We start from the raw sequence: 9,473 nt of genomic DNA on the forward strand, positions 1-9,473 counted from the left end.
CTCTCACCCTTTCTTTCTCTGGACTTTCTGAGAATTTTATATATCCTGAAGTATGTGTGTGTGTGTGTGTGTGTATGCAAGTGTATGATTTATCTGTATGTGTGTAAGTGCAGGTGTGTACATGCACAGCACACCTGTGGAAGTCAGAGTCTCCTTTTTAAAAAAATCTTATTTATTTGTTATTTGTTATTAGGGGATTTGGCTTTCGTGGGCCATGAATACTATGGCGCACATGTGGAGGTCAAAAGACATTTGAGAGTTAGTTCACTTTTTCCATTGTGAATTCCAGGGATAAAATTAAATTCATCAGGCTTACATGGGAAGTGCTTTTAACTGCTGAGCCATCTCACTGGATCCAGGTCTCTTTTTTGTTGTTCACCTCTCTGTATGCTGGGCTAACTGGCCAGAAAGCTCCTGGGATCTCCTGTCTTCACCTTCCATTCCAACATAGGACCATAGCTTTTGCCCTGTGGGCTACAACACCCAGCTTTATTTGGGTTCTGGGGTTTCAAATGAATGTCTTCAGGCTTGCAGAGCAAGCACTTTTCCCACTGAGCCACCTCCCTAGCTCCCTACTGTGTAGTTTTCTTTTTCAAGGATGCCATGCAGTACAGCATTATGGACTGGTATACGGGTAGCCTGTCTGGTTCTTTGGCAGTCCTTTTGCTCAAGACAATCAGGGCAGCAAGAAAGAGTCCAACAGCTGCCAGTTCCGAAGTCAAGTTACCATATCCCTCAACACTTTTGCTTAAGTTAAGGAAAATGAATACCAGTTGGAATGCTTACAGTAACAATCTAAATAGCTTGTCATTAACAGTCAGGGATTCTAACAGATTCAACAATGCTTAAACCAATGCTATACTCCCCGTTCTTTTTGCCTCACTTCTAGATCTGATCAAAATCTTTACAAGGCAGAAACACAGAGAAAAAACTAAGGGTGCTTATGTAAATATTAAGAATTCTTAAACATCTGCCAAGTTTAAAACTAGTTCCTTACAATATTTAGATGCTAGAGGTATTCTTAATGTTAGTGTGGGTAAAAAGAGCTATTGGGGAAAACTAAAACCAATCTAATTCTCCATGAAACATTCTTAGAGAAAGTCAATCAAGTTAATGGGAAATATTTTCAAATTAAAAGGCTATCCTTCAAGCATGTATAATGAGTAATTCATTTTTAACAATTGTAAAGAATATGTAAGTAAGCCAAGCATGTGACACATGTCTGTAATTCTTCCACTCAGAAGACTGAATCATGACAATTATGAGTTTGAGGCCAACCCGGGCAATGAAATGAATACATAGCTAGTGTTGGCCACACAGGGACCCTATCTCTAAAGAGGGTTATGCATGTCTGTGTCTGTATCTGTGTGTGTGTGTGTGTGAAAATGTCATGATTAAACCCATACATATGTGCTGACTTATCTAAAAAAGGACCATCAGCCCCTAGGCCACAGCTAGCAGCTCACACTTATGGGAGAGTGACTTAGCCTGAACCAGTAATTGTCTCCCTGGGTGTTCTGTCCCCAGAATGAGAAAGGGATTGGTGTTTGGGTTTGTTATTATTTGCTCTGTTTAGTTGTGACAAATTAAGGATATAAATTCAAAGTTGTGACTCATGAGAAATTATTACAAGAATTAGGTGGAAACTACCATTCATTTTCTCAAACTCTTTGATGGTTGTGCGCTATCTTCACTTTCAAGAATATTTGTATAACAAAATTCACCCACTGGAGTCATTACCCACCCCCAATGTGATTGGCGTGATTCATCACTCTACATAATAACTTTCTTCATTTATCATTAATTTCCACTAGAGTAAAGGGAAATGAGTGTTGGATTAGTTGGGTGGGTGTGCAGAATGAGCTTGAATAAATGGCTGACTTAGTTACTTATCTCATCACTGTGACAATGCCTGACAAAAACAACGAGGAAGGATTTATTTTGGCACATGTCTCAGAGACTAGAGTCCACCTCGACAAGGAAGGTATTTGTGGAGTCCATTCTGGCAACAGTGTGTGGTGGTAGCTCTTTATTTCTTAGCTATCCAGGAACCATGGCAAGCAAGCTGGCATTAGCCTATCTAAACAGCCACATTGAATAAATTCTGCTTTCCAGGTCCGACTTTCTCAAAGGCTTCGTGATCAGCGGGTCATTAAAAATTGAGAACATAAACCTGAAGGAGATATTTCAGATTGGAACCATAAAAAGTATTTTTTCCAATCACCCCTACCCCAAGGTTCAGGTACCATATTGGAAGAAGGGGTGGAAAGATTGTTAAGAATGAGAAGTTAGGGAAGACCAAAATAAACTAAGTGTCTTCTGGACATGACATGAGCTGTGTTTGGGCTCACAGTAGCTGTGCTTTCCTGCACAAGATCAAAAAACTCAATATTCCAGTTTGAGGGGTAAGAAGTTCACAGGCCTTACCCCTAACTGAAGGGCTGTGGACAGCTGATGGCTTTCTGAGGTGGGTGGGCCTGTTTTCCTTAAGGGTGTGGGTACTGGTAGGTCACCCACACTCCAGGGTATGACATTTACTCTCAGGAGACTATGGGCAGCACAAGTTGGATTCAACAGGCTATTAATGAAAAACAAGTGTCAGGTGGTGGTGGCACATGCCTTTAATCCCAGCACTCGGGAGGCAGAGACAGGCAAATCTCTGTGAGTTCAAGGCCTGGTCTTTAACAGCTAGTTGTAGGAGAGCTAGGGCTGTTACACAGAGAAACTCTGTCCCCCCAAAAAATAAACAAACTAATATAAATAAATAAATAAATTATAAAGTGGCACAGACTTGGGAGGAAGAAGAGGTAGGGCAGATTTTGGAGGAGTTAAAGGGGTGAATATGATCAATGAGCTGGAGGGTGTGGGGGGAATCAAGATCATGACAGGAGTCCGTTCCTGTGGGAACTCATGGACTCTGGATCAACAGCTGGGGAGCTGGCTTGGGACTGAACTAGGCCCTCGGCATGAGGGTAGCAATTGTGTGGCTTGGTCTGTTTGTGGGTCTCCTGTCAGTGGGACCAGGATCTATCCCTGGTGCATAGCCCATTCCCTGTGGTGGGATACCTTACTCAGCCTTGATGTAGGGGTGAGAGGCCTGGTCCTGCTTCATCTTGATGTGCCAGGCTTTGTTGACTCCCCATGGGAGGCCTTACCCTTCGGGAGGAGTGGATAGGGGGTAGGGGAGATGTGTGGGGGGGAGTGAGAAGGAGGGGAGGAAGGGGGACCTGTGGTTGGTGTGTAAAATGAATTCAAAAAATTCAAAAAGAACAAAAATGTCTTTTATAATTATTATATATATTCTTGGATGTTTTCATTAGACATGTCTAAATATTATATGTTGTGACTGAGTTTAACTTTTTAAAATATTGCATATTAATTCTATGAGATAGTGCAGAGCGGTGCTATTGTTCATTGAGAGAGGATCTCATGGAGCTCTAGCTAGTCTTGTGTTAATTTCTGCTCCTCTTGTGTCCACCTCCCAAGTACTGAGATTATAAGCATGAACCACCACAAATGGCAAAATCGTAGCTTTCATTGTGAAAGTTTTAATCTATGTAATATTCATGTATATACACATGTGTAGAAGGACTTGCGGGCAGGCCTGCTTTTCGTCCCACCAGGCTCCAGCATGGCTTAGACCCGGAAATAATAATACAGAAATTGTACTTGTTTAAACACTGCCTGGCCCATTAGTTCCAGCCTCTTATTGGCTAATTCTCACATCTTGCTTTAACCTATATCTATTAATGTGTATAGCACCACGAGCTGGTACCTTACCAGGAAGATCCTAACCTGTATCTGTCTCAGAGAGGAGAGTCATGGCGACTGCCTGACTCTGCTTTCTTTCTCCCACAATTCTGTTCTGTCTATTCTGCCTACCTAATTTTATGTCCTATTAAAGGGCCAAAGCAGTTTCTTTATTAACCAATGAAAGTAACACATAGACAGATGACCCTCCTCCATCACACATGAAGCACTTTGATCATATACACTCCACTAACACTTTGAGTATTTCTTTTTTTTTTTTTTTTTTTTTTTTGGTTTTTCGAGACAGGGTTTCCCTGTAGTTTCTAGAGCCTGTCCTGGAGCTAGCTCTTGTAGACCAGGCTGGCCTCGAACTCAGAGATCCGCCTGCCTCTGCCTCCCGAGTGCTGGGATTAAAGGCGTGCGCCACCACCGCCCGGCTTGAGTATTTCTTATAGCCTCCTTTTTTTAAAACTAGGAAAAATATTCCAACGTATCACCCCGTATTTCCACTGTTAGCCAAATCACATAGGAAACTGAAGAGTAGCTCTCAGATATTTGTTTAATGGAAGATAAATGGAGAAACTGCACATGAAGGATAATGTTGCTATTAATTTTCAGCTTGACTAGATTTAAATCATCTAGGATACAGAGAAGCATCCTTTTGATGGATCTGTGAAAATGTTTTCAGGTATGGTGAAATGAGGGGAAAGAAAATGAATGCGGGTGCAGCATCTCATGTGCTAAAAGCTGGGACAGAATTGTTATGTGGAGAGCCAAGGCCCCAGCCCCCAGGCCTGACTCCAAATCCCAGCATTCCAGGTCCTGGCCACTCCCACAGGGTATTTAAGATAGCTCCCAAAGGAGAATCACTTGGTCTCCTTTCCTTCCTCCTGGTGGTAGTGTTTGCGGCCCTTGGGGCCACCTGAGAGCGCAAGAATCCCATTAAACCTGGATATTTTCTAGTTTGGCTTATTGTGATTTGGCTTGATTGGGATTTTGTGTCGGCAGAGAGCTCGCATTAGGAAAAATCCCTAACGGAATAGAAGAATAAAGGAAAAACCAAAGAGGCCCAGCACCTCTGCCATACTCTTCTGGTCATGACTGACTGAAACCCCCAAGACTGTGATCCAAAATAAATCTTCCCTCATTTAAGTTGTTTATGCCAGGAGTGTTACAAGTATAAATTCAAACGTATTTCTACACTATGACAACAAGTTTTGAATATGTATTCCTCTAATTCTAGGGTGTTGGTAAAAATCGCTTTGCACTTGGGAGCGTTACGTGAGTTTCCTGTATTCCTTTTGCAAAGAAACTTGAGATTATGCCTGAGGCTCTTAAATAAGATTTTTGACACTTCCAAAGGTACAGTGAGTGTAACATAGTTTTGGTGTGTTTGGGGGTGTTATTTTGATTAATATCTAATTTTTACTCTTTTATATTTTAAATAGTCACCCATGTGCACTGACAAAATAAAGGCATAAAAAGACTGATCCCTAGCCAGGTAATGGTGGCCCATGCATTTAATCCCAGCAGAGGCAGTAGGATCTTTGTGAGCTCGAGGCCAGCCAGGTCTACAAGAGCTAGTTCTAGGACAGCTAGGGCTGTTAAACAGAGGAACCCTGTCTCAAAAAAAACCACACAAACAAATTTTCAAATGATATGAATCTGCATTGGATGAAAATTTCACACATTCCTTGCTCCTAACGGCTTCAGGCTTCAAGAAGTCTTATTGCTGTCAGTTTTGCAAAAAAACAGCTACACAGCCCTAACACACAGTCTGTTTACTGGCAGCAGGAAGGTCTCCCTTTTGTGGGTAGGGCAAATGACTACAAGAACAGCCCAACATTGTGGCCGGGCGATGGTGGCACAGGCCTTTAATCCCATCACTCAGGAGACAGAGGCAGGCAGATCTCTGTAAGTTCAAGGCCAACCTGGTCTACAAGAGCTAGTACCAGGAGAGGCTCCAAAGCTACAGAGAAGAAACCCTGTCGGGGGGGGAGGACTGAGAATAGTAGCCTTACATTGTGTATTCAATAACTTCATGGCAAAGCTATACTGGATAAGCCATTGGTTTCCCCCATTTCATTACTGCATTAGTATTCATTAAGAATACTATTTCCCCTTTCTAACCTATTCCCACATGGTTTGACATGTGTTCTATCCAGGGTAGAATTACTACTTGAAATAAAGTGATAGTTATCAAATACAATGGAACACTAGACACTATCATCTAACTCCACCTCAACTGACAACGTTTCGGGTTTCTTTGACCTTCCTGAGTGTGAAGTGCAGAGATTGCTGAGTCTACCAGGGGTGCATAGCATCATATAAAATTTTCAGATAACCTGTTGAAAAACTTAAAAATGTGCTGTGTGACTTAATCAGGATCTAGAAATTTAATGAGTAAGCATATGCAAATATGGAATCAGGATGGCTTCCCAACTTGGAACTTGGGTCAAAGGATCTGAGAAGACTTTGAATATGGGTACAACTTTAACATCTCACTTAAAGTTGATCATACTATGTGAGTTTCCAGTAGATGGCTCCATAACTGTTCTACAGATGCCATAGGGAGCCAGGTTTGGGTACTGTACAAGCTTATCACTGCAAAGGACCAAGTGACTCTGTGGAATACTGCTGCAGGCTAGGAGTATGGGTGACCAGTATGGTTACTTCTAAGGTCCACATCCTCCAGTCCCAGTACACTCTGGCTACTGTGATTGTATAACCACATTTGTACTTGGTCCTAGTCTATCTTCTTAGTCTTTCACTTGGGGAATTTTATGATAACACACAAAATCACTTCTAGTTCTTGTGACCACAATTGTTATTTAATGATATAAGCCCCTTGAAAGGATAAAGCAGATTAACATGTTAGGTTAAAAAGAAGATATGTACATTAGGATAACAGCCTGGCTAGTGGCGGACATCTCTACTCAGTGATATTTAGATGGTTAGCTTTATACATTTAAAGCAGTGAAGGTATTAAAGATAAGAATTGAGGCATAGTTGTTTACGTGTTTTCCTAGGTACATTAGTCAGTTCAAGCTGCTCTAACAAAATCACTGCAGTCTAGGTGGTCTAGATAACTAAAATGTAAAGCTTCACGGGTCTAGATGTTGCAAGTCCAGACCAGGTCCAGCAGGATAGAAGGCAGAATGTGTGCATTTCGGTTGTATAGGCACCTTTAGACTCAGCATCCTTCCAAGATCTCTGTCTTTCTGTCTCTCTTTCTCTGTCTCTATCTCTCTGTATGTGTGTGTGTATGTGTCCTTTTTTCCCACTCCCTCTTTTTATAAGCCTTCACTATTATACCCTTACTTAACTGTAACTACCCTTAAAAGATCCTACCACCATGTATAAGCATATTGGGAGCTAAAATATATGCATACAAACTGGGAGAACACATTTAAGTCAGTAGCACTGAGGATCAAAATGCCCGGTTCGAAAGAGAGTAAACCCTATTCAGTGCAAGAACCAGAACAGAGAATAAGTAATACAAGTCATCAGCAGATATTAAATATCTCATTGTACACTCAGTAGAAGGCCCTGTTGTCTTTAATATGGTGTGTTTTAGCAAGTGTTTCCTGCCACCTCCCCATCCAACTCCAGGTTTGGGTGTTTCTATTAAGGTGAAAATAACACTTTCAAGAAAGCAAGGCTATCTTTTCACATCCTATTACAGATCCTTTTAGGTTCTATGGTTCCATTTCTTCATTCCCAAATAAGGGCATTAGTTCTCATTACCACCTTAAACTTCACATATGTGTAATCTGCTCAAGAGGTTTTCTTTCATTTATTTTTAGTTGAAAAAGTACCCTTGTGTAATTTCATGTCTTAGAATACCAAGAATGTACCATAGGAAGATTGTGGTTATATTTGTTACATCGGATATGAAGATAGACTCGAGGAGCTGCAAATAGTTGTGAGTACAATTTCACAAAGATGATGAAGCATTTGAGGGCCCCACTCTAGGATAAAATCGGCTTGTCTTGTAGCAAGTGAAAAACCACATTTACACTCCAGTGGGCAGTTTACAACCAAATTTAATGATCATTGACAAATGGTGACCTTTCATCCAAGGCAGTAGAGGTGAGACTCCATCAGTCACTGCCTAAAATCTCTACAATCCTAAAGCCATTACTATCTGGCAAGGTTGGAGTAGGTCTTGAAAGGATGTCTTCATTTTATGATCTTTTAATATCATCTTTCTCCTGCTGAATAGCTAGGGAAAAAAGAAACATCAAAATATTGTTAGGAGAGACTTTTTCTAATATGTTTAGTTTCTTCCTAGAGTTCCTTGTTGCCAGACTGTGTGGTGGAGCTCAGTAGTACAGTGCTTGCCTAGCATGAACTAAGACCTGGGGTTTGAAACCAGCACCATTAAAAAGAATCTGGGCTAATTCTTTAAATGGTTATCATAATGCTTTAAATTCAGAATACCAAGGTACTACCCACAAAGGCTCACAAGTGATATGAGAGTACACATCAACCATTTTAATACCTATTAAAGTTTAATATTAAATTAATATTAAGATTTAATATCTACTTAAACTATGGGTTTCACATTCCATTTGATTTATACAGTTGCCATTATTTGAGACGAAAAGGTAAATGAAGCATTTCCTTCCAATACATCTATCAAAATACAATAAAGAAACTTTAAAACAGTTTCATTTAGTTTTGGAACTCTCAAACAATGTTGGCGTAACAAAAAGCATAGCACAGCATTTGTGGAAAAAATTTTGAAGTTCTCCAGTAAGATGTAATTCTAGGAGTAACAATGATCCCCTGAGTCTGGGAGCATCAAGTATATTCAAGATCTGAATTTATTTATTATTTTATTTTTCATTAAGCAGAACAGATCAAAAGAGCAGCATCTGCAGAATTCATTAGCGGGACAAGATCTCAGGCTCAAATTGGAAGATGCGTGATTAAAAGAACACATAGGGTTTTCCCTAGTGATTAGTCAAAGATTCCAAGATTGATTTTAATGTGAATTTTGTAATTTTCAACAAGAAATTATTTTTTTCTTCATACTACTGGTGCCTATTACTACTATTATTGCTACTGCTTCCTATTAATGCAGGAACACTTACATATCCCCAGTAACGAAATCAGCTATTGGTTATTTGAAACTGTTAAGTATAATAGGACACTAATTATTATCATTTACTTTGTGGAAAATTTAATAGAGCATAGGTTTGTTAAGTGACTATGCCAACTTTCACCACTGATCCTGTCAACCTGAAACCTCCATGACTTACTTTCCTTTGATGGAAGTGTATTTTTTTCTTCAGTAATTGTTTTCTTCAGTTTTGATCTGTCAAATTGTTCCACTTCAGACATGTCCAGTTTGTCACACATGTTTACTGAAATAAAGAACAACAACAACAAAAAAGTTACCTACTAGAACTATGATCAGATTAGGAATAACAATTAAAAATTCATAAAATATCAACAAATATTTTTGCATGGTGGTTTTCAACAAGGAAACAACCAATCTTAGAAAGTCATGTTTTCTTAGGGTCCTCTGATTGCAAAGCTTCAGTCCATTTCTGTTGGCAGCAAATGACAGCAGATGAAGATGCTCCAGAAACTAAGATACTCTAGAAACTCAGGGGAAAATAAAAGCCTGACTTTTAAAATCCCAGCAAAGGTAAAATGAGACTATGAGCATGAATGTCCAATGTCAGTAGATTAGAACACTGCAAGAAGACAGG

General features: G+C 40.0%; 1 protein-coding gene across 1 annotated transcript; it reads right to left on the reverse strand.

Annotated features, from left to right (window-relative positions):
- Positions 1-7,937: 7,937 nt before the first annotated feature.
- Positions 7,938-9,117, reverse strand: Tmsb15b (thymosin beta 15B). The gene is made up of 2 exons (XM_038317272.1): positions 9,018-9,117; positions 7,938-7,975 (listed from the first exon to the last, which is right to left on the reverse strand). The coding sequence occupies exons 1-2, from the start codon at positions 9,115-9,117 to the stop codon at positions 7,938-7,940; spliced, it is 138 nt and encodes a 45-aa protein (XP_038173200.1).
- Positions 9,118-9,473: the final 356 nt, after the last annotated feature.

This window comes from Arvicola amphibius, chromosome X (assembly GCF_903992535.2).
Source record: "Arvicola amphibius chromosome X, mArvAmp1.2, whole genome shotgun sequence".
Lineage (NCBI taxonomy): Eukaryota > Metazoa > Chordata > Mammalia > Rodentia > Cricetidae > Arvicola > Arvicola amphibius.

Bases quoted from the DNA above. Each gene is read 5' to 3' on its own strand.
- Tmsb15b (XM_038317272.1), bottom strand. From the start codon at position 9,117: ATGTGTGACAAACTGGACATGTCTGAAGTGGAACAATTTGACAGATCA. The intron at 7,976-9,017 runs GTAAGTCATGGA...TTTTTTCCCTAG, and splicing joins TACACTTCCATCAAAGGAAA to CTATTCAGCAGGAGAAAGAT.